This window comes from Pieris napi, chromosome 7 (assembly GCF_905475465.1).
Source record: "Pieris napi chromosome 7, ilPieNapi1.2, whole genome shotgun sequence".
NCBI lineage: Eukaryota > Metazoa > Arthropoda > Insecta > Lepidoptera > Pieridae > Pieris > Pieris napi.
The window spans coordinates 3,247,581-3,274,440 of NC_062240.1; the positions used below are offsets into that span (position 1 = coordinate 3,247,581).

Here is a 26,860-nt window from a genome sequence, read left to right on the forward strand (position 1 = left end):
AGAAAGTGGGGTGCGCGCGCGCTGCCAGTCAGTCGACGATCGCGCGGCTTGCGCCCGCATCCGTACCGCGTACCCAACGTATCTCACGTAACCGAACGGATTTGAACGGACTAAACTGGACCCAAACGGACCACGACGTGAACAGTGAACCAGTGATCTAGTACGTTGACCTTTCAGTGCCCGGGAAATGTAATTGGCATAAATAAAGTGACGTGCTGTGCAGTGTTTATGGATTATTATTTTCTACCCTCCTCTTTATATACTTGAGGTTTCGTGTATCTTTTATTTTTGCCAATCACATTGTTTCCTACTTTTTTTTTCTAACTGCATGTCTTTAATCCCGTTATATCCTTATTTTTAATAATTATTTTTTTTAGTTTCGATTTTTTTAACGTTAATAAATTATAACTATTTTTCGAGTTTGGTGATAGTATGGGATCTCCTAGGGTAAATACTAACACTGTACAGTAGCACTAACACAAAGTAGCACAAAGTATAGTATAGTCTACAGTTGTTCTCTTCTTTCTAGTCTGTGCCTGTCTTGTGTCGCCCTGGTATTCGGCTCAGGACGCGAGTGACGCTTGTGACAGTTGACAAAGTGTATAATGTTTTGGATTTGACAACAACATTCACCGCTACCCACAATATCTCTGCAATCTTACAAGTGAGTATTATTTTTAAATATAAAAAAAAATAAAAACCAGTGGTTTCTCCAGGTCTTCGCCTCAGACTTCTGAATCAGTTTCGTGGTCATTTTTAGATCTAAGACATGTTTACTTACAATGTTTTCCTTCACCGATTTTTATTTTTATTTTTATTATATAAAATTAATATGACCAAAGCTAACCATTATTATTTTCTATGTTTTTGTTGGTTTATTTAAAAAAAATTAATAGTCTGTGTGTCTTTATAAATGTCCTCCAAGGAAAATCAGGAAATCTAAAAATGTCTTGTAAAATACTAGCATAACAATGATAAGAACAATCTTTTATCGAATCTGGACCTTCGCTAGAACTTCTAGAACTTCAGCAATTCAAATATTGAGTATTTGTAGTATTCGTTTGTTTTAAATTTCCCGTTTTTTCGCGTGTCCTACATCACGTTATTAATAAGACACCGTATAAAACGGTACTACAAAAGCGACCTTGGGCATGTTATACGAAAATTTGATGGTTCTATGTACATTGACCTATCGTACCTAGGTAATGCGGGTGAGTGACCTAGAATACCTAATAGAACCAGTTTTAATTAATTAGATAAGAGTAACGCAAATTTAGTACAATACTATATATTGACTACGACATTATTTTCTTTATTTTTGTGAATGGTAATGTTAATATATACACGAAAAAAGAGTAGCTTCAATAATTATAAATTTTACAATCCGAATATTATCAAATCTAAATATTAACAAAGTTATTTATTTTTAATGAGATGCTTAAAAGGAGTATTAAGAATAAATAACCTGCATCATGACCACACCCCACACACACACCATCACGTACATACCCCCACTTTCACACTATCACACAATACAGCCAAATTAGGTTTTAGTAAGTTAGTATTTAATATTTTTTATTAATTTTTTTCTCTCATAAATGTTTGAAGTTTGAACCTTTTTGTATATACTAGCTGACCTGGCAAACGTCGTTTTGCCATGTATATCATTTATAATAAAAAATAGGGGTTGATCGTAGAGGGGTGAAAATTAGGGCTTGTATGTATTTTTTAATGCTGTATCATAAAAAAATAATCTAAAAATTAAAAAAAAAATTAGGGGTGGACTACCCTTAACATCTAGGGGGATGAAAAATAGATGTTGTTCGATTCTCAGACATACCCAATATGCATACAAAATTTCATGAGAATCGATCAAGCCGTTTCGGAGGAGTTTAACTACAAACACCGCGACACGAGAATTTTATATATTAGATTATGTCCATCTTTGACTATATGTTTAGTATAATTGCTTTTTGTTATATATTGTTAAGGTTACCTGAAGGATTACAATATAAGTAAACATAATTAATTCAGTATGTTATTTGGTCGCAAAATAATTATAGACAAATTTTTCATTTGGTACACTTTAAAAATGTTAATATAGACATTAACGGCAAATAGGTTGGCAAGAGTCGTTAGACGCGCTGAATTGTTTTTCATGTCTTTAGCTACAGTAGAGCGATTTTCTTAATTTGGATCCACCGATGTAGTTGTTGTGGCATCTCTGGTTGAATTAATTTTTAAAAGACTGACTGTCTTCTTCTTGATCTTTTTTTTTATGGCTCTGGCACGGTTTGTGCATTAGCCAGCGTCAAGTATAATATTTTTATAATTCGTGCTTTTTGCCTTAGAAATTTGACCATGTCCTCCAAGTACGGTTTAGGCACTCGCCCGGTACCGCACAACCCTCCCAAAGGCCGAGAACAAATTTAAATTAAATTAAAACTTGCCCTCGAACCGGAAATCGAACCCGGTACCCCTCACCTAGCTGCCACTTAATAAGACCGCTAGGCTATGAGGCCCCTTTCTTGATCTTTAACGCAACTAAATACATTTTACAATTTAAAGAAAATACAAAATCTGACGTTTGACAATACCACACTGCACAGATAATACCACAACTTAGCGATGCTAAGATTATTAACAGTATTACTTAAATGTGACGAAATCCGTGTTCAAATCACTTGTTAGCTAGGCTTAGTTTGACCTCAAAATACAAACTAAAATGACACATCTTTGAAGCCTAATTATCAATGAGTCAGATTTTACTGTTGTGAGGCAATCGGGCAAGGTAGGCGGAACAAGGCGATAGAATTATTTAAATGTCTAGACCTCTACCTATGTCTATAAACGCCCTCTGACTTAACTGACAATTGACACCTGTCAAATGTCAAAAAAATCGAAACCAGTAGAATTTGAAATAGAGATGCCGTCAAAGTCCGGCAACGCAACCACTAAAAATGGGTGTCTATGGGCTGCGATGACTGCTCTATTCGGTCTACCCGCAAGCTCGTTCGCCCCCCCCCCCCTTTTTATATAAAAAAAAAGGAGATGTACCATAATTATCAAAAAATAATTTATTTATATACTTTTAAATCTTTTTAACTGTTAAATAATCTACTATCATACTACTCCCACAGTTACATCCTCGAGGTTAGCTTACATCTAGTTCCATTGTAGTTTAGCAAAGGGTTCACCAAGTAACCCCGATGCTTTCACTTCGGTCTCGGCAAGTTTTTCCTCGACGTAGTAAAACATAAATGATTTTCCACGTAGTCTAGGCTAGTGACACATATACGTGCAGTCGAGGGACGGGGGGCGAGGGTAGAGGGGAGGGGAGGTAACTTTCACTCGACGCGTCTCAGCGCTCGGCAATGACCATGCGAATGTCAAGTGCGGTTTATTTTCACCCGGCTTAGATGACGCGTTTAGTGTGACTTCTGCTTACAAAAGTTAGCATGACTTTACTATTCTAATTTTTTAATGGTATCAAGCAGTTAAGGAAGCGTTCTTTAACGCTGGTTGTCAAGACAGTTGCACTTAATCTGATGACTCTATATACTTATTTTTTCAAAAATATTATATGGCATAATTGCATGTATTTTCCATTCCATGAAATTCGAACCCTCAGTGACATGTTCCAGTTCTCAGAAATCGTTTTCATGAAGAGGTAATCGCTAAAACTGAAGCCTATTTTGAGGCTATAGACAAATCGTACTATAAAAATGGTACCGAAAAGTTTTAGGACCGCTATAATCACTGTATAGCTCTCAAGAGCACTATATTGAATAATCAAATCAAATTCTATCAAAAAAAAAAGTTTTTTTCTATGTTAGCCTACGAGTATATTAATGATTTGATATATGAAGCGTAAATCGATGTAGAACATAGGTACATAATGTTGGTGTTTCCAAACAATCATTCAAAGAGAAGGACTTTTAGGATGGTCAAGTAATGATTCACGTTTACATAAGTTACTAGGAGATTCCGAAATACAACCTTATGGTTTTGGCCTCGAATTAACTTGACTTATAATATTGAAATAGCTTAAATAGGATGTTATTTAATCTATGTTTTTGTGTAAAAAGTTGAATATTTCTATCACGAGCTTTTCTTAGATTTTGGAGATAAATAATATACTAACTAAAAGTAAAATCATAAATTTTTGTCTATATATTTTTATATGATTTACTCCCAAAAGAATTTCAATGAAGCTTGTATACAAAGGCAGAACAAACATGATCCTAGATGGTGTAGAACTATTTTGCAATGCCTTAAGTAATTTGTCTTTCTAAGTATATAAGAGTGGTTATTGCTGTTTTTATCATTCTCCTAGCACACGAGACCCTAATAAACCCTAACTCTTGTTTTATGTAACGTAAAGATTATATTTCGGAATCATTCTCTGAACAGAAGAATTATTATTGTTCAAGAAAAGAGATGGCTGAAAATAGTGAAAAGTATTTGGGTTCAAATTAATATTATGCTCGGGTGCATAATATATAGAGTGATGTATATGGTGTTGTTTATGACGTGTTGAGTATAGGCGGCGCACGCGCAGGACGATGGCCGGTGAAAGCGTCAGCTGACCGACCACTGACCTACCGTCGATGACGGCAGAATACGAAGTATCTAGATGGCTGACATTCCTTATGCGCTAAAATTAAAAGTCATCAAAAATACACCCACGATATGGTCCAGTAAAATTTTTAATATTTGATTTATTTAGCCATTGTTAAGTATCGTATATATATTCAAAAAGTAAATTAAATAAATCAGTGGCGCTACAACCTCTTTAGTTCTGGGCCTTAGATTTCCAATCTGTTTCATGATAATTTTTCAATCTAATAGGCAAAACGGTGATGAGCCTCCTGTGCCTGACACACGCTGTCGACTTTTTCAATCTAAGACATTTCGGTTTCCTCACGATGTTTTCGTTCACCGGTCGAGCAAATGTTAAATGCGCACATAGAAAGAAAGTCCATTGGTGCACAAACCTACAACTTCATGGATGAGAGACGCACGCTGAAGCCACTAGGCCTATACTTAATTATTCTAAAAGTATTACTTCATTTCATATTTAAAGAAGGATTTCAGCGCTCCATATTCCAGCCCTTGTTAATCTTTGATAATCTATTAATACAAACCCATATACTACGTATATATATAATATTGATTAATACTAGAACACCGAAACCTTAATTTTATTTATTAACAATTTTGGTTTATGCATAAGAAAACCTAATTTTTTAAATAAAATTCCTATCGATTCCAATAATTGCAATAAACAAGTTAACTCAAGCGACATCAAAGGCAGCATTTGTCTCGCCCAGTGGCCTAGTGGCTGGCACCTGTCACTGGATACTAAGCACTAAATCTGAGCGATGAAGATCTAATTTTGTCCGCATCTGTCAAGTCACGCACGTCGGAGAAAGCTAAACAACTTTGTGACTAGTATACGTTCTTATGACCTAAAATGAATGAAGAAAAGTTTTAATGGGCAGGGATGTAAATTTAGATCGGGTGTAATACGTGTTAAGCAAGGACGATTGAGCACAATCAAATCAATATATCTAATATATAATATAATATCTATATACATAATTATATCTTTGATAAGTATCTTCTACCCTGCATCGGTAACGTGTTTAAATCGATATTCTGCAATTGTGATCTCGACAAAATTAAATTACTTATAAAATATATAAATTAATATGAATATTCTATTTATATCTAAGCACTTTATTTATTCAACTAAACATTACAATCAAATATTCAGAATAATATTAAAAACAGTAATAATAAAAATAATTAAAACTTAATAAAAACAAATATAAAAGTTTGGATACTAATTCGTTGAGCGAGGAAATCACCAGCTCTGGGGTCACAGGTTCTATCTACCAAGAGCCAACTTAAATCTTTGATAAGCGCCTGTGTACAGTGTACACCCCACGGCCCAAGAGTCTCTACTCCAAATGGTACATCGAAGTTGGAGGAAAGACTCTTATATTTGAGCCGTTTATTATTTAATTAATTTACTTGTAAAAGAAACGTTGTATTAGTAAATGAAGGCATACTCGGTTTGTAAGTGAAAATTAAAGTAGGTACACACTTTCTTGTGGTTTTATAGTAAAAACGTAGGTACTCTTTAAGATCTTTTATTAAAGATATACTCTATAATTATCTCCACCATCAAAAATATTCAAAATTTAAAAAGAACACATGTCATGTTTGAACAATAAGGCTTTAAAGGCACATGTTACCAAAATATCGCGCTTTCTCAGGCTTTCACTGAGACAGATGTCCCGTACAACCCTTCAATCAATATTTGAATTCTGTAAAAAAAACTCATGTATTCTGTGGGAATGTTACGCATACCTGTACCTGAGATTCGTAAATTTGAGACCAAATCATAGATAATAGTTCTAAAGGTTTATTAAAATAGGTCTAATAGATTACTGATATTAAGTTTGACAAAAGCATCAAACTTTCAATTAAAGATAAACACACTATACAAAAACTATTAACTTATGATCGAATCTAATTGATTTGAAAAACTATCTTGTCAAAACAGAATATTTTTATTGATTGAACAACTGTCGCGTGATAATCTCTTGTTCTCCCAAACTTTTTGTTAAGAATAATTCTTTGATTAATATATAATACAGGATATTAAAATTATCAATAAAATAAAAAGATAGTGAATTTTTTTATATTATTCCTAGTCTTGTGGAGTACTTTGCAATTATGTGTCTGCTTTAAATTTTTTAACTTTTTTTTTATTAGACAATTCACACCAATTGACCTAGTCCCATGCTAAACTGGTGAAGCTTGTGTTATGGGTACTAGGCCACGAATATACATACATATTATAAATAGATAGACATATAAATACATATTTAAACACCCAAGAAGCACATGTTTGTCTCAGCCGAGGATTGAACCCGGGACCAATGGATTCGCAGTCAGGGGTACTAACCACTAGATCAATGACCCGTCAAATTACTACATATATATTTAAAGCTTACAAACGCTTGTTAAAGGTTAAGGTACGTTATGGATTATAAACAAGATCCTTAATAGTATAAAATCGTTAACAAAAAAAAACAAAAGGTTTCTCACCCTTCATGTATCATTTTTTGTCCGTAATAGTTCACCTTTATAGATCCATCCAAACAAACCATTAACCTAGTGAGAGAACACCTGAGTGCGGGTTCACTTCCCGTCTATTAAACCGATTTCCGGTTTGTCTCAGGTTATATCCGAGTACAAGATAAGGAGTTAGGATAAAGATTAAATAATGCTTCATACCGTAGATCCTTATGGGATTTAAATATATTTAATATTTTTAAAAATTTAGATTTTCTATTGAAAATGCTTTAAATAATTCAGGGTATATATTTTCTAGGAGTCATATAACTTTACTTCCTTGTATTGTGTTAAGAAAAGTATATTTTAATTGGTACATGGGTACAATTTTACAATTTTATTAGGGTAGGCAGTTTAAAAGACTTCGACGCGCATGCGTCTGGCTCAATTTAATTTTTAATATTTCTAATTTATTTTTAATATTTTTAATTAATTTTAATATTTGTTTTTAGGACTGTATTATAGTTTACTATTTTATTCACTTAATTTTTACCCGAATTTCGAATAATCATATATTTCTTGGACAAGCTATATTAATAACAACCGCAATTCGACTTCAAATAAAAGCAAGACAGCCTACAAGAAGGCTTTCAATTAGAACAGGACATAACGATGTGTGTGATAAGGATAGCAGACGGGCAACGTCCTGGTTTGTCAATAAACTTGACCTACATTTCATTGAGTTTGAGTCTCAAAGGAATGTGGATAAGCCGCGTTTATATTGCAGATTATTAGAAGAATATGCTAATGTTATCTAGAGTTATTAAAGAAATGTGAGAGAGCTGTATATTTGTTTATTTATTTCAAAATAACTGTAAAGCTGGTTTTTATTTGATTACGGGTAAACATTTTAAGTAAAGACAAAACGTTGCTAATTGTATTGAGACACAGTTTTCTTTATGCCAACCACAGAACTCTATTATTCACGTGTAAAACTTATTGCTCTTTAAAATCAATACTTGTGAATGAAATATATATTTTAAGTTACGTAAATTCTCATAGTAACTGCGTCCTTACAAGGTTTTAGTGTAACGGTGCTTTAGGGAGCTGGGCTGTTCCTATACATATTTTCAATATTGCATACAGTAATAAACATTAATTTCCTATATATTTAAATCTAATAATATCCAGTATTTAAAAAATAATATTTTTTATATGTAAACGACTCTGAGTACGTAACTAATCTGTTAATAAGTTGTTTGATTTGGAAAATTGTATTAAGTCCCATACATGGTCATGTGGTCGCATATTCTCACATCCACCGTGTCAGTGGACGCGTGCGCAGTGGCCTTGTTGCTACGTCACATAACTGTCTGCTGACGTATGATCGCGATACTAGCCGAGAATTAATTAATATCTAGACTTAGATTTGTGTGTAGGGCATGATCTAGACATGGAAATTTTAACATATTATAAAACGAAACTTGTCAGTAAATGCGATAAATTCAAGAATTCCTTTTTTGTTCCAGTGTACTTTTGTACCAATGGATATTCTTCTTTTTCATGTGCCCTTTTTTTAATATTGTTCCGATCACTGTTTACATTATGTTTTAATTGCTATGCTTTATTCCATAAGTTTTGTGTAAATAACTACGTTTTATGTATTTTTGCATTTCTTACGCGTACTTTATATAATTTAATTTTCTTTTCTGACAGTGGTTGCCTGGAAGAGATCGCTCGAAAGCGAAAAATCTGCCAGCTACCGTCGTAATAAAACGTTATTTAATTATGACAATTGTGTTACATTTCTGTACATGCAACGAATTGTTAATAAATAAATATTCTTGAAATTGTTTATAACAGATATTAGTAGATTTTATAGTTTTCTATAATCTACTTAAATATAAGCATTACGGTCCAAAACGTCTGGCTAAGTTTGTGGTGGAAAATAATTTTGGAAAATATTTCACTACATTTATGGCAATATATAACTATGGTAACTAAGTAATCGTAAAGATTTTAAAGAATAATAACATAAACATAAACATAAACTAAAAATGTGAAATTACATCGTTGAATTGCAAAGATAGATTCTAACTTCTCTACTTTCATATAGTCATTTTCTTCTGATATTGTTTATGCTTCTACCGTACATACGATACAATATTAATTTCTATAGTTGGTTCACAGTGGAATGAGTGTTTGTTGCGTTCAGTAGAGCGTACGTCCAGTTATTCTCGTCACAATATCGTAGCGCACTGGCCGACCGTTGTAGCTAGCCGCTCGTAAACACGATAATTGCATATGTGAGCTATTCAACTATATTTACAGCTTATACGGTATTATTTCGCGAAATTAATGAGCATCACCCATTTAATTATAATTTTATTGTACGGGCTTAAAGAATTTAATGAGTAATGTTGGCCAAGTGGCTTCAGCGTGCGACTCTCGTCGTAGGTCGGAGGTCGTAGGTTTGATCCCCGGCTGTGCACCAATGGACTCTCTATCTATGTGTACATTTAACATTCGCTCGAACAGTGAAGGAAACCGGCTTGCCTTAGACCCAAAAAGTCGACGGCGTGCGTCAGGCACAGGAGGCTGATCACCTGCTTGCCTGTTAACAAATGATCATGAAAATATACAGAATTCTGAGGCCCAGACCTAAAACAGTTGTAGCGGTTGATTATTTTTTTTAAAGAATTTAATAGTACATCTTTTTAATTGTTAAGACAACTTTACATACACTGCTTTGTTGAAAAATTTATAAAAACGTTGACTATATTAGTCACGTATACTTGGTGCTTCTTTATTAAAAGAAGTTTTACTGACTAAGGAGCTTAGAAAAATATCTAGTTCTCAAAATTTATAACAATGTATTAGGTTAGGTATAGGTGTATAACAGAAGTGTTGGCCTAGTGGCTTCGTCGGTGCGACTCTCATCCCTGAGGTCGTAGGTTCGATCCTTGGCTGTGCACGAATGGACTTTCTATGTGCGCATTTCAGATTCGCTGGAACGGTGAGGAAACCGGCTTGCGTTAGACCCAAAACCGTTGACATCGGTGTGTCAGGTACAGGCTGATCACCTACTTGCTTATTAGATTGAAAATGATCATTAAACAGATAAAGAAATCTGAGACCCAGACCTAAAAAGGTTGTAGCGCTACTGATTTATTTATACAGACGTTTTATTCCATCGCTTTTATGGCATTTGTGAAGGACTTTTCTTTTGTAATAACTAAATATAGTATTTTATGTAAACTTGGAAAACAGAGATCGCATTTTTTTATATTCTGTAATTGAACTTGGCAGTTCTCAGATGGGCGCGTCATTGCTTGTTAATTACGCCTTGACGTTTCTAAGTAATGAATATGCTCTTATATAAATAAACAAATTTTTAGTTGGACCATAGCCAAACATTGATATGAACATACGTATCTTAACCAGTTTAATATGCTCTGGTTAAAACTTATACGCTGCTTTTGTTCAAAACAAATTAATTTATCAACGAGGCTCACCTACTAACTCGACATACAAACAATTAACTTCATGTGAATTGCACTTCTAAGAGACGTTTCACTTTTACCTCCCTCTCTCCCCCCGCTATCCCCTCCGCGACCGCGAAACCTCCTTTCAAAGTCAAGAGCAAGTTAGCAATGCTTTTACATTGACCTACACCGCAGAGACGTTCACGGAGTTGCCATGTCAAATTATTTATATTTTAATATTTGCTTTTATTTTATTATTAATGAGCACAGTGGCCCACTTTTGGTTAAACTGTATCCGATTCCAGATGAAGCAAGGAGGGTTTATATCGTATTAAGTCAAATAGATCAACAAATATGTCTGTTCATGTGCTAACGTACAAGAGTTTTATTATTATTTTAAAATTATCAGACGCGTTTTGTGTGTATATCGAAATATATGAAAGTTCTTTTCTATACATATTTTTTTTTAGAATAAAGACCCACCCACATATATACAGTATGAATATAACATCTGAGAAAAAATTATTATAGATTATATTAGACTATTGGCCAAGATAGAGCCCTCTAGAGAGGGTTAGAGGAGGCCTTTTCCCAAGAGAGGTCCATATCCATAGGCAACTAACATTTAGCTATAAAAAATACTAACTTGAAATGTAAATTAAGGATATGGAAATAAAACAAGGTTTAGGTTGTTTTCATATAACGATTATTTAGATCGAATGTTGAAGAACGTATTGGGAGTATGTTTTTTTTCACTGCCATGCTTAGTTCTAAAGAATTATCTCTCAAATGTAGGCCTTACTTTCACTTATGATATACAGTAAATACCGTTGAGTCATTTAAAAAATTCGGTTAATGTAAAATTAACTTTCATCAAAATTACATCACAGTCGGGTGAATCAACAGGATACTCGATCGACCTAAATATTATCAAAATACCGAGATACCTTATAACTGTCCAAAATGAATCCGGGTAAACTCTTTTGGTTGGAAATCGATACCTTTCTTGTCTATTAATCCATGTTTAAAAATTTGTAGATTGTTTAATACTTATACGAACGATTTAATAATAGCCTATTTATATACTTATCACGTTACAGCCTTAAATAGTTTTAGGGCAAGTAAAAATCTTTTTTTAATGTTTTGAAGTGGAACCAAAATGATTGAAATGTTACAATTTATTTATATGAAAAAAAAGATAAAACGTTATCTGTTATTAACAATGAAATATCCGTTTCAATATCTTCTAATCAATTTGTCGGTTTACGGAATTCGTTCTTTTTTTTTTTTTTAAACAAAAATTTTCTTTATTAAGTAAATAGTCTTAAATCTATATTTTAGTACATCCCTTTTAAGTTCAAGAACCTGTGTTAGGGATGAACGCTCTTTCCTATATGTTAATACTTAATCTACTTAACAAAGAAAACAGTAAAGGTACTTAAATAGTTAATTAATTATATTACATACTTGAAAAACCAAATTACTGGCGATTGTTGTTTTTAGAACTAATAAAAAAGTTTTATAATATACTTAGGCTGTGCACCTAATGTCCTCGCAAGTCAAAAATAATAAAAGACTTAATATTTATTACTTTCTTATCTTAAATACCACAAATCATCTAAGGGAAATAGAAGTTTGCGTCGCGCTCCGCATTGCCCCTCCCACATTTCCATGGCCTATTCTCCAAAAATATACCATCTGTGGCATCACGATATCCATACATTACCATTTATTATATCGTCTTAGTAAAAACGTGCCATAAGAAATCGCGCATTAACACTCAAGTGCAATGACACTGCCAAAATTAAAACTGAATGAATAATAATTAAGTCAAAGTAATAAAAACCACTTGAATGATTAAAGCTTTTCGTCAATTTACAAGTTGCGACATGTATCCAATTAGTAATATTTAAAAAAGTGTAATGAACAATTTCGGATGGCTTCCAAAAATTGTTTTGGGGTCAGTTGGGTCCCGTTACTAAACCTGTTCCTGCGCAGGACACTGGCCCTTACTCGGCGTTGTAAAATGTATTCTATGATCAATTTATGAACTGTTCTCATGGAATGATTTTGATCGGGTTTTTAATAAGAAGGTTTAGGTGGTAGTTTACTACACATAAAATCACTAATAATAACAAGTTTAGCTCTTCAGTTTTTAATTTGATGTTAACAAAAAAATCGTCAAATTTTTAACTGTTTATTCAACAATGTTTTGGCTTACTTAACGATATAAAATCAAGATCCTAATGTTATTTTAGAAGCATCAGTAACCAGCAGTTGTAAACATTTATAATAAATTCGCAAACATAAAATATTTTAAAATACAACTAGAATTAGGTCGTAAATACGGTTTTTGAGGATCAAAACGCGTAGTGCGTGGTAGGTACGTGCGCGTACACATGACACGCTGCCGCTCGTAAACCTACTTTATACGACATTTTAGTTCACGTACGGTGTTTTTTCTTGGTCATTTGTGACCACACACTTTAACATGTCTTTTCTTAATGATCATATTTGGTAGCTTTTGTCTTTTGAACCGGTTAAATCGTTTAAAAACAAATTATTCCGCTTTTATTTTATTTCTTGTGCTATGTGATTGTACAGTTATGATAATAATGATATAATTTTGCACAAAAGGTTATAATAAGAGAAAGCAAGAAAATTACAGACTCATAACATTTTTATAATTAATTATTAATGTTATTTTCTATTAAAGAGTTTGGAGTTTCTATAAAAGAACTTTGGGTTCATAATAGATTTGCTTTCGTTAAATTAAAGTTTAAAAAGTTGAATAATTTAAGTTACAGTTATATTTATTTATTTATTTAGTTATATTTATTCAATTCATAGTTAGTATACGAAGAAGCTTTCTACATAATATAATGAAGAAAATAGTCTAAGTTTAGACGCAAAGTTACAAGCAATTACTGCAGCATAAATCGACTTCAAATCGATTGTCCATTAGCTGTTGTCTTGAGCGATATTTAGTGGGCTTTTAGTGCGGACTTAATAAATTCATTCTCAGACTGACCCAAAAACAGTGTGACGCGCACTTAACTCAGTAATAATTCGATAAGATACAAGAGAATTCGTTATTTTAAAATATTTTTCGATTACTTGTACGTTAATTAAATATTGATAAGCAATTATTACTCTTAATCATCCACTTCCATTTTTATACATGTCGAAGTATTTTAATTTGTTTTACACATATAATAAAGCGAGCGGAAAATGTTATTACATTTATTCACTAAAATTTAATTTTAAAGTCGAGTTCGATAAGTTTGTAATAAGAACCGTCAAATTTAAATTGTTGTAGTAAAAGAAAGCGTTTGACCGAGTCGATAAAGAAAATATACCGCTCGAAACAGATATTTGCTATCTAAGTAATAGGATTTAAGTTTTATTAACCCCGGTTTTACGAGTCGTTGTTGCCACGAATCGTATTATATTATTTTTAATTGGCCACAATAAAAAATCTGAAAGCACGGATTAACTATAGGAATTCCTTTTACAAGTAAATAAGTTGCAACAATCTGTACTCAATTCTAGGGTACACTTAGCTGATAAATCTAAAGCCTTAACCGTGAACTTAATCTAAGATTAATTGCCGACCGCCGATACAGCGCAGACATATCGGTGGCATGGATTAGGGTTGCCAACGGTTTATTAATATAAGGGGTTTCCTCTAACGACTTTGTTTCTTTTGACTTACGCCTATCTTAAAATGTATATTATATAATTGAATACCTTGGTTGGGATCATTGAACGGTTCCAGTGAGCTTAGAACTGCTTTCGTCATTCAGCGTATCTCATTTTAAGTTAAAATATGTATATAATAAAGGTTGTTCTTTGCATCTATTATGCATAACTTTTTTTGTTTCTTTATATTTGCAATTTAATTCGTAACCAATTCGTCTTCTGATTCATAACAATGGTTTGGAGGGATTCCTGACAAAACGTATCTAATCTAATTGAATAAATGTCAATCAATAAATCCGTAAAATGATGAAATACACCCGTTGTATTTTGTATATCAAATTAATTAAAAGCAGTATTACTCAGTAAATGTAACTGGACAATTGTAAGTTAAAAATATTTAATTTTATTGCAGCCCTATTTTTATCTTAAAGTGATCTCAACTTTGGCGAGAGCACGCCAAGATAAACTCAACACCGTTTCATTAACATTCAATAGAAATTGGAACATGATTAATGTTTGTATTGTTTTTTGATTTTCAAAGGTTGTTTTTGGGTCACTAACTAGTTTGGTACACTACCGTCTCCATTGTTTAGACAATTGTGTAGTATTTTTACTAAAATCGAAGCCACAGATAAAGCAGCTTTGAAGATCGAACTTGGTAGAGTAATATTTCATAGGAGAAAATTATAAATGACATAAAATTGTTGACTGACAAACTATTTATAGTATGCGCTAGTTTCCCCACTATAAATAGGTCAAATAGGTGTCATTGTTAATTGTACAATACCAATAAACCACCTCATCAAGTGTATTGGGTGCACGGTAATCAAACCAACGATCTCGGTTTTGCATCACACAAAGGCAGCTTAGATATATATATTTCAACAAATATGGGGGCCTTGAAAAGAAGGTAGTTCGTTTGATAAAGTAATTTTTATTTATACAATTTATAAGGACGTAGTAGTTATATAATGTCGGCATTTTCAAAGCGTAAACTTTCATTTTTTACTACAAATCTACGCGTAAAAGTGACCGTAGGGAATTGTATTAGCACTTATTTGCTAAATGTAAAAGTAAGATAAAGTTTGACGGGAGATTGAACTCTATGCTATGGTAATAAGATACGGCCGTTTCTATTTACTAAGTAAAAGTTGGTCCAATATGTCATTTGTGTCAACAAATTTGTCATGTAAGAGTAGTCAGTAGTCTGAACCACGAAAAAGGGCTGAATGTACATATTTTGATATTTTACTCTTTATCAAATTATTATAATACATATTTAAATAAATAAATCAGTGGCGCTACAACCTCTTTAAGTCTTGGCCTCAGATTTCTGAATCAGTTTCATGGTCATTTTTCAATCTAATACGTAAAGCAAGTATAACTTTATTACGCAAGTAGACTTTTTGGGTCTAACACATGTCAAGTTTCCTCACGATGTTTTCCTTCACAATTCGAGCGAATGTTAAATGCGCACATAGAAAGAAAGTCTATTGGTAACAGCTGGGGATCGAACCTACAACCTCAGGTATGAGAGTCGCACTCTGAATCTACTACACCAACACTGCTCAGTACATATTTATATTTTATTATATCATTCATCATACATGTATAGTTTACTAGTGTTCATATGCTCTAGTACGAAGAAGATATCTGCGTGTGTTATTAAAACATATAAGAAATCGTTTCAGAATATCTTATTGCCCCAAAATACTATTAATTTATTCGTTAGAAATGCAAGTCATGGAAAAATATTATTTCAATGAAATTGGTATCGTGTAACGGTTAATATATTTTAAGATGATACACGTAGCAACAATTTTTTCGTAGATCTAGATTCTAGGTTCTACAAAACCACGTAGCTCTTCTACGTCGTGTAGACACTCGTAGAACTTGACTATAATTAATTTATGACAATAATTCAAAATAAAAAGGCGTGTCTTTACTTATGTATAATTCCTTTAAACATAAGTTAAAAACGTTTTAATTAATAATAATAATTGCACCTGCATCGACATCTGTGTTTCAATTAATATGACCTTATTTTTCGGTGCGTGACCCTTTGAATAAAAAACTGTACTTAATAAAAAACACCTGTTATTAAATTATTTTCCTTATATGTACTTTTATTTTTAAATAATTTTAACACCTTAAGATGGTTACAATTATTAAACAAATACTTTGGTTTGTATAAAACTAAGTTACTCTTGAACTGCAAACTTGATTTTTATATATTTTCAATTCTAGAGATTAATTTGTTTTGTAGTAAAATGCTCAATATTTATTTATTTATTTATTTTCATATCATTATTCTATCTTTACAGTTATTACTAATTCGATAGAACGACACATTAATTATACCCACACCGATTAACCTACATAAAAAATCATTAAAAAAATATATTAATATACCTAAATCTTATAACTAATAATATAGGAAGCAACTCTTGTGAACTCAGCCAGTGTACAAACAAATAAGTCTACCTCGACAGAAATTCTATTTATTATATGTATTGCTCGCATGGCGCTTCGCTAACCAAGTGGTAATGGTAATCCTGAATTCTCTATACAATCGTATATAAAAAACGCGTTATCTCAGCGATCGAACACTCCCAAACCAAGGTCATGACGTCACGAGGACGCGGTTCGTTGACCCAGATCCCGTTAGTAGTAACGACCCATCCCGGGCTATCCCGGGGGAGGACAATGACCGATCGTTTTTTGTTCCTTCCTATTTGCCTCGATGATTATTGTGTCCATCAAGAATCTTAGAACTTTTGTAACTGAATATTTGTAGTAATTTGAAAATAGATTCTAACCTGCAAAGTCTCGAAGGGAGCTTTGTCGAGTATTTGACAATTACAAGCAAATTATTTATTGCCTTTTAAAATGGTTTTAAAATTCTGAAGCTTTTACTAAAGCCTGCCGATTACAACACAATGGTTTAACTAATATTCATGTCTTAAATTATCGACTCTCAATTTATGTAATATATGCAAAAGTAAGAAGTTCTCGCTTTGTCTTACTATTTTCCTAGAAGACATTTTTGTAGCAAAGATGGTCACAAAACTTTATTCAAATGTTAATAAGGCTCCTTGATATTTTGCATTTATACATATATATATATAAACCATTTTCATAGAAGAGTAATAAACCGAGAAAATTCCTTATTATATACCTGTTTATGTATGAAAATTTGCATTTTCATTATATTGTACTGTAATGGTATAGACTTCTTTAAAGTACAAACAAAAAGGATACTATGCATCAACGCATCGCCACAACTTGCATGTGTCATTAAATTAAGAAAATCAACTGAAACCGTGACTTATTTGTTTATTTAAAGTGGTTGACACAGGTATGATCATAAAAGCTTACATCAAGGAACACACAAAAATATTAATAAAAACTTATTATACCCTTTAACAGGCAAACACAGCATACTTCATACTTAATAACTATTGCTAACAGAATTCCTACCAACTATATACGTAAATATGTGATCTTTTGTGAGAGATTTATTGCAAATTTTTGGAAAAGATAGCTCTGGGAAACTGAATGTAAGGCAAGTTTTACCCTCACGCTAGTTTCAGTATTCGTAATAATAGTCGGTTAGTTTAAGCTCAAGTTTTTATAAACAATTCTTTACGACCCAAAATTGTATCTTATAACGGTACCTTCAGGTCATGTTTATACTAGGCAATTAGGATTAGGGATGCCATTGTCATTCTACTTCAAAGATAACACCGCTACTTGTTATATTTGAATATCTTTAACTGTCGGACTGTATTCACAAACGTTACAACTATAGGCTGTTTAGTCTTTATCTACACTCGTGTCACTTTGCATGATAAAAATTTAATTAGGGCGTATAGTTTATAAAGTCGTTTCAGTAAGAGCTTATATTTATTAGTAAAGAATTGAAGGCTTAGCATGATTAATTAAAGTGTTAGTTGAGTTTTGCATAAACAAGTGATATCAACTGATTCCTTATTAGTTAAATTATTACATGCTAAAAAAATTTACAAAGTATTTAATTGATAGCATTACCTTAAACTTATTTACAACACTGGTAATTTCTCAATGCTTAGAGCGCGTTGAGTTCTTTTCTATGCAGGTCTTTCAAGATAAGAATGTAAGGCAATATAACGTTTTAATATATTAGTAAGGAACTTATAATTATATTAAAATACAAATATAATATTAATCAATATATTATAAATAATACTTAATATTCTACTTCTGTAGTATTAACCAATTTTATTGCAATATATTCCCAGCTATACATTAATATATTTTTAAAGAAGCATGATCATAATAAAATAGACACATTAATTATTTAATATTTAGAGAGATTTTTCTTTGTGGTTCTTGTAATGGTGGTTCTTATATATGTGTAATAATAGCGCAGACGTAGCAAAGTTTTTAACTAACTGTTAGACTTAGTAACTCTTAACACGTGCTCTAGAATTTGCGAGCAAGCTTTGATAGTTCTTGAATCATTTTAATATATAATAAGACCAACAAATGTGTAAATTTAAGTCCTAGCACCACTGCATCTCCATTTGAACGTTATTAAATTAACAGATACACCCTACATATGCAAACTGTCCTTAAATTTCGTCAAAATTATTTATTTCTCTAAAGTAATTCATCTGGTAAAAGAGGGGTTGCCGCCAGTACCAATTAGGGTAATTTAAAAACAGTATTAAACGTGAATTGCGGTACTTTTAAAATTTTGGACTATACAGTTTAAACGGCAATAAAATTCCGGTCAGTTTATTGGTAGGTAGCAGACGATTTTAGAATCCTAACGGTAAGGATCACACGCGCCGCCCTCATTGTTTACCTAAAACTAATTTTATAACTTTTAGAACAAAAATAGTTCAGTCAGTTAACTCGTGGTCAGTGAACGTGTCTGTGCTTTTTGGAAATTATTTCGTGACAAAATTCACGCTTGAACAGGTGACGCTTTTGTGCTAATTTTAAATATTTTATTTAAGCAAATTTACTTATGCATATATTTTCTCGATCTGAAATAACAGATATTGGAAATGTAACATAGTTCTTTTTAAATAAAACTCGTTAATAGAAAGATTATTGTGACCATGCTTGAAGCCCGCGTCTTGTCAAAGTCTAAAGCATTGAATTCAAAATAAATTATGACATTTCATTAAACACGCCTTAATCAAAGATTTTTAATTTGATACTGGAATAAAGGACACAAGTAGAAGTTTAGTAAAACTAAATTATAAGATGTTTTTTTTAGTGGTGCTACGAGTCGTTGATATTACGGCTGATATTGGTTATAGAACCCGGATCTGTGTTAGTGTAAATAACACACATGTGTGCTTATAATTTTAGTAAATAAGCTTGGCCTACCGTACTGCTTGCTTATTAGATTTAGTCTGGTCCTGGTATCTGCAAAGGTCTACCCAGTAACATAATTGACAATGATAGAAAATACCCCTATTATTATGAAGTACTTTGTATATATAAAAAAATATATAAATAACTTAGGACACTTAGTAAATATACATTTTATTTATAATTGCTTCTCGCTGAAGTATTTCCGAACCAATTCCTTTTCGGGTCTTTCAAAAGAGAGAGTAGGAATAATTAAATAGCCTATAACGCACTCGCGAGTCCTCTGGCATTGAGAGTATCACCTAACTTTAGATGAGCCTCCTGCCTGTTTGCCCCCTGTTCTATAAAAAACTTCGGCGTCAAACTATATTATAATAATATTTATCAAAGCCTCCTCCCTAAAACGAGGGAGGCCGCGTGACTTTGCACATATTACGACCCTCTGACACACATATCCCCCACTTAAACTTTAAAATCCTATCACGAACTCAATTTTCGGGCCAACCCACATGCTGCGCCCGCATCGAAAAATTGTCGCACGTCGAGCGAAACAGAGATACACAATCGAACGAGAACGATAGAGAGGCAAGAACGGAACAGGGCCGGCTAACGGTACTACGCGGAAGTATGTCAGTAGCGTAAAGCGTGCCGCAATGTCCATAGGTCGTAACTGCCAAATTTGCGCGGGGAAAATTCAACCTTGACATTGCCCAATTAGGTCGTTACTCGCCTGATTATGATCAAGTTTTCGATTTTCACGGTGCTGATTCACAATAGCTTGCGGTAAATGCCTTAGGGGCTCCAGTTTTAACCTACCTCAAGGCTGGAATACCACTAGTCAAGACAAGCTTAAATTATTAAATCTTTAATCACTATACCTAATATATAATATAAATAACCATTTTTAATCTTTGATATACGTAATATCGCCATACATTAATTAAGTTGTAGCGTACTTATTACACAGAATAGCAATTGCTTATTTTTTTTTTATTATTGTATTTTTTTTTATTATACCAAATATTATTTTTATTTACACAAATACAGTATTTAAAATAATATAAATTATTAAAAAAATTCTTGCAACAAACTAAATAACTTTTACGGACAATATAATATTAACGTGTATGTCATTATAGAATATCAAAATTTACTAATTTGAGTTTCATATATTTTGAACAGGCCTGTATACAAATATAAATAGATATTAGAAAAAAATATTATCAAATAATTTTATATTTATGAAAGACACTTGATATTTCAAAGTATGTATTGTATAAATATATACCTGTTGTTTTATGGGCACTACTAACTTACCAATTACTTTTGTAGCCCATCTTACTTTAAGTAATATAACTATACAATTACTATCAACACAGTAGTAAGTATATAAGATATTCAAGCGACAAATGACAAGAGACGAGGCGCGGCGCAGGCTGTATTTACTCAGACTTTCACTCAGACATAGTCAACAGAGCGAATAGCGAACCGGACCTAAACTTTCTTTCGAATTCGGACGAGACAACAATTGCTTGCATGATTTCAATCGATTGAACTTTGATTGCACTTTGATACGGAGCATTATTTTTTTAACCAGAGACATTATCTGTCATTATGTAAAAAATATACCGTATGTTTGTTACTAGTTATTTTGTTTTGTCTATGAATAGAATCATTCTCATTTTCGATACAAGCTTAGCTTAGGTACATTAGCTTTGTTCGATAAACATACATTTCGATTGAGAGATGTTTGGGTAAGTGGATGTTTGTCTAAACGCTACTTGAAGCTTGCTGAGCGAAGCGTGAGTCAAGGGATTGCGCCTACGCTGGTTAAGTTGTTTATATCGTAGCAATTTCAAGAATATTTCGGTACATTTTTGTATAAGTTCTTATTTCAGTTTCAGTCTAGTGGCTTGAGCGTGTGGCATTTGTCTCTGTGGCCGTAAGATATGCCTTCGGGTTCACTTGAAGGTGTGTAATAGGCACCCAAGGCTGATCACACGGCCAGATAGGAATACCGAAAATTGATTACGAAACTCAGAAATCTTTTCAGCCACTGATTTTTCTCTCTTCCCTTCTTATAAAGGAGTATTTAAAATATTAAATAATACATTTACACATATCTTTAGTATAGTTTTCGTTACGGCATCCTTTAGTCAATATGAATAAGCCTCAGATTTCTGAATCTGATTTATGATTATTTGTCAATCTAATAGGCAAGTAGGTGATCCACATGCGGTGCCTGACACACGCTGTCGACTTTTTGGGTCTAAGACAAGCCGGTTTCTTCACCATGTTTTCCTTCACTGGTCAAGCGAATGTTAAATGCGCACATAGAATGAAAGTATATTGGTGCACATCCCAGGATCGAACCTACGACCTCTAGGATGAGAGCGTACGCTTAAGGTAGTGCCTTTCAACACTGCTCAGATTTTAAAAGAGTTACTTAAATAAATTGATCCCAAAATATCTCGTAAGGATTACTTACTATGTAATATACTAAATTCTTAAACCAAATATTTTTCACAACGCTTCGAAATATCGTGAAAAAATTATACTAAATAAAATGTATTGTTTGCAATTTATAACAATTTGTCTAACACTGCGTCACGTTTTAAGTGCAATCAAGTCTTGTAACGATTTTTTTACCGAACACATTGCGGCAACTCGCTACGGGCTATCGGCTGCAATAGATTTGCGAAAAACCTGAAGGCCGCGCTCTTGGTTGCCGAGACAAATTTTAATATTTCACTCGATTTTTTGATTGAACATTGCGAATGGCGTGCAATGCTTGGGCAATTGTGCGTGATATCGGTCCTTTAGTTGGGTTGTGTACGAAATCTTACCTCATTCAGTTCACTTCATAGAAAAATATAATTGTGTGTAACAGTACAAGTAATTTAAATTCTTAAATAACGCAATTCTCATTGAGGTATCTATCACAATACAAAATATTCGCTTAGAGAGAAACAACATTGCTTATATCATCTTAGCAGCGTTATAAAATGGTAAAATATAATGACAATTTTATACAAACATCAATAAGGTCTAATTTAAAAATTAAAAACAAATTTTGTACTATAAGGAGCTATACATATTAAATATGTGTAGGTACACAAAATTTAATTTTAATGATTTTGTATAGATATTTTCATTTTTGATGTAATACCTATGATTTCTAGCAGAAATTAAAAAAATATGACTTATGAAAATGTGAATAGAAATAGTATATAGTACAAATATCTTAGCATAGATAGTTAGTGATGCGAAGCGGCGCGCGCGCAGCAAATGGTTGCCATTTAGCGCCAATATCTCTGTTTCATATTCGTTTTGCCTACTTACGAATACAGCTAAGGTATTCTTGTTTTGCACGTGTTCGTTTAAATATATACTTTGGATGGTTTATCATTGATCCTCATTTTACGTAGGTTTATTTTATTAGGTCGATAATTCTTATTAATTAGGTAGACTTAGTTTGTACGAGAGATGTTCCATTACGTTAAACGATGATTATACTATCAAAGAAACATTCTAAATTGAATATTGTATATCGTTTCTAATACATTTTATTTATTACCGAAACCATTTGTGTATTATAAAGTTAAATAAAGACTTTAAGAAGGTTTTTAATGTATGAAATATTGTTTCAGTCAGCGCGGCAGGGTGGCGGCATCTAAGTATGGTGGTGGTGGGGTCTCTGTCGGGTCTGGCGTCGCGGTAAGGCGCGGCATGAAGTGCACCGGCGTGGCGGGCGGTGGGCCCCCTTCCAGTGAGCTACTGCTGGGCGCCTGCTGGTTCGACCCGAAGCACGAGGCCTCTTCTCCCCCTTGCCACGAGCTTCTCGACTCTCTACTCGCTCCTCCACCCCTTGCGGAACTTAAACCACTCCCGCCCTTTACTGGCTACACTGGACACCTTTCTATTAATGGAATCTCCGGTCATCACTTCCATGCTATTGCTCAACGTCTTCCAGAAGAGAACAATAATTACCCTACTCAAAGTGGCTACGGTGATAATGAGGTCGTCTCGTCTTCCACTTGCGCTACTGACTCGGAACCACCCGACTTAGAGGACGTCAAACCGTTTCCCTTAGATGTATCTGATACAAAACCCTTTGCAGAATCTTCTGGCCCAGGAGCGCCCGATTCTTGTGCTCAATCTTGCTCACCGCCAGCTAAACTTTTCGATGATGCTCCTAAACAAGAAATGTATGACCTAAGTTCAATAGAAGATATAGCGGCTATCATAGGATCTGCTATCGCAGACACTACTGTACCTTCCCAACCAGAGGATCCTGAGAGAAACGATTCAAGAGATAGCTGGATGGACATAGACATGACCTGGATAACTAGCGCCACCAGTCAACAAGGGGAAAAAATGCCAATCACACAAGATCTTTCAGACTTGGGTCTATCGATCTCTCCACCACCCACCCAAGGGAATCACCAATCTGGTTTAGATTATCCTAGTAAAAACCATAAGTATTCAAAAACCCAAGAGTTTTTTCAAAACAATTTTGGCCAAGCAGGGTCAACGCTTCAGAATTTACTAACTCAAGGTTATATGCCGTTGCTTCAAAATCGCTTACAAAATGGCCCACCGGTAAAACAAGAAGCGCCCAGCTCGACTAGCTATGGTATGGAGGTGATATCAACATCTTCACCTCCTGGTAATGCTGTTTCAACGACAGATGGAGTGGGTGGCCTGTTGAACGGAAGATATGGTTCCCATTACGGACTGAGTTTGAAGCAGGATGGTCTTTGCAGCCCTGACAGATTAATGGGTTATCCTCACGCTCACACCACAACGATAACTCCTTCTAGTAAATCAAAACGAAGTCGAGCAAAGGCAAAACAAGGAAACAATGGCGCAAGTTTACACGGAAGTTCCCTGGCATTTTCCTCGGCCACCTCTGCTGAGCTAAGCGGGCTTTTAGGAAAAGAGAAACCGGTGCATAGGTGCGGGATCTGCAATAGAGGGTTCTTGAATAAATCTAATATTAAAGTGCATCTTCGAACGCATACTGGAGAGAAACCATTCAGATGCGACGTATGCGCAAAGGCGTTTAGACAGAAGGCGCATCTGATAAAACACCAGCAAATTCATAAACGGATCGGAAGAGACTGAGCCAAATCTAGCTCAAAAGCATTTCGTAGGTTGTAGTTGTGTGTTTGTGAACGTGTGGTGAAAATCTATCTAGACTATTGGATATTAACCGTCATTCTTCTAACACAGTTAGCGATTTAAACCCTTTAGTTATTATCCTCCTAAGGAAAAGTGCAATGTTATCTAGTTTTAAGCTCTTCAGATTTATAATGTAGATAATATTGTTTTTAATTTTGTTGTGTAGTTAAGTTTACGTTCATTGCGTGTCGTGTATGAAATGTATGTTAATTGATTCATTCCGATTGAGTAATGTATGAACGAAGAACGGTGTCTCCTTGACTCTTCACATAATTTATATTTTTCGAGTGTGAATGCTTACTCCGATTACCTACCTGTAGTCAAATAATAAAAGATATTAATTAGATTTATTGTATATTTTAGGTACATTGTATAATTATATAAACAAAGACAAAGCTCACGAGGCTAAACGTTAGAATCACTCACCGTTGAGTTATAGTTAGTAGTGTCACATTATTAATTATTGTTAACATATAATTAAAATGTATTTCTCAGATCTTCAAAACAACATATAATTTAAGAAAAAAATCTTTGTCTTTACTTCATTCATGCATCACCTTCAAGTAAACATTCCTAATTAATTGAATAATAACAATTGATGGCCCCGAGATCCTTGCAGTGCGCAGGCGCATGAGCGGAACAATCGTGTCCGGGAAATGATCGAAAAACTAACTTAATGTAATAACAGCGATCCGTTATTGCGCAACTCATAACTAGGACACGGATTAGTAGCAAACTATTTGTATCAATTCAATTTAATTGTTACAGTAAACTATTTTTATAGTGTTACCCGTAAGACAATTTTGCTAGGATGCCGCCTGATTGAGATCTTGAGGGACTGAGATATCTTATAATTCAGCTAGTTTAACTGATTAAAATTTATTTTCCCATTCATAAACATTAGAATCATTTAATATCGTAACAGTATTTTACACATTGAACTTTCATCAACTATTTCTTCAAATATTTGTATACTTATAGGGCAGGGTGTTTTTAGTTATAATTAAAATTAGCATTTGATTTTTTAATTTTTAAAAATTCATTTAATTCTGTAAATACGTATACCGTCCAAAATGTACTTACTAAGTAAGATCTTGAATTGGAATGAAAGCACAAAATTTAATCCATGACAGTTTGACCTACTAATGATATTTAGTAATTTACTGACTAAAAATAAAAAAATCAATTGGATACTATGAGTGCGGGTTGAATAATGACAATAGGTCCATATTGAAGTCTTTTTAAATATTTTAATCTGTGGTTTCGATACCAATTACTTAATCTGACAACACTGAATTGACTATGTTGATACCCTTAGTAAAAACTCTTTCAGATTAAAGTATATGTATATATTTTTGAAAATGTATTTTATGAATATTTAAAAATTTGTTTAGTTCCAAATATATTCACGCTCGTAATTGTTACTCTACTAAATAGATATCGTTTTTACTAAGGCTACTAGATACATTTTAGGTCATTTATTAAATTTATTGTTGTTATAACATGCCTTAACATAAATTTGCGCACCCATAGATACTCCTATAAAAAACCTTTAATAAAAAAAGGTATTTAAAACCGCTCTACTCATTGTGGGCAAAATGCACTGTGAAACGCTTAATTAATTCAGGAATAGGAATTACGTTAACATAATATATTAGGTCAAAATTTCAGTGTTTCACACGTTGCGTTTCCTACAATGTCTGTGGACTAAAATTGTACCTTTTTAGTATTAAGTTTAGTTTCTTAAGTATTTATTGTTACTGTATATCTTTGTATCCCTAATAAAATTACTCTGCCGTAAGCATTGTAAGCCGAGAATATTAAATATTTATAGTAATGTAACATACACAGTATATAAGTAGATTTTTCCATTTCAGATTAGAATAAGTACAGTGTAAATTAATGTAAAATAAATTGAGATTTTTGTTACGAATTGTTTCATTTATGGCAAGGTCATGAGAGGATTTCTAAAGGTAACTAGGCCGCGAACAAAGAGAGAAAGATCTAAGTTCGCACAGTTTCCGCGATAGACG

At 33.2% G+C, this 26,860-nt stretch overlaps 1 protein-coding gene across 2 annotated transcripts; it reads left to right on the forward strand.

Annotated features, from left to right (window-relative positions):
- Window positions 1-26,000, forward strand: LOC125051216 (ichor). 2 transcript variants are annotated; one of them, XM_047651422.1, is made up of 3 exons: window positions 1-160; window positions 530-664; window positions 23,294-26,000. In XM_047651422.1, the coding sequence occupies exon 3, from the start codon at window positions 23,373-23,375 to the stop codon at window positions 24,768-24,770; it is 1,398 nt and encodes a 465-aa protein (XP_047507378.1). In that variant the 5' UTR covers window positions 1-160; window positions 530-664; window positions 23,294-23,372; the 3' UTR covers window positions 24,771-26,000. The 2 variants fall into 2 exon arrangements, with proteins under 2 accessions (XP_047507378.1, XP_047507379.1); XM_047651423.1 differs by having other exon boundaries at window positions 15-268.
- Window positions 26,001-26,860: the final 860 nt, after the last annotated feature.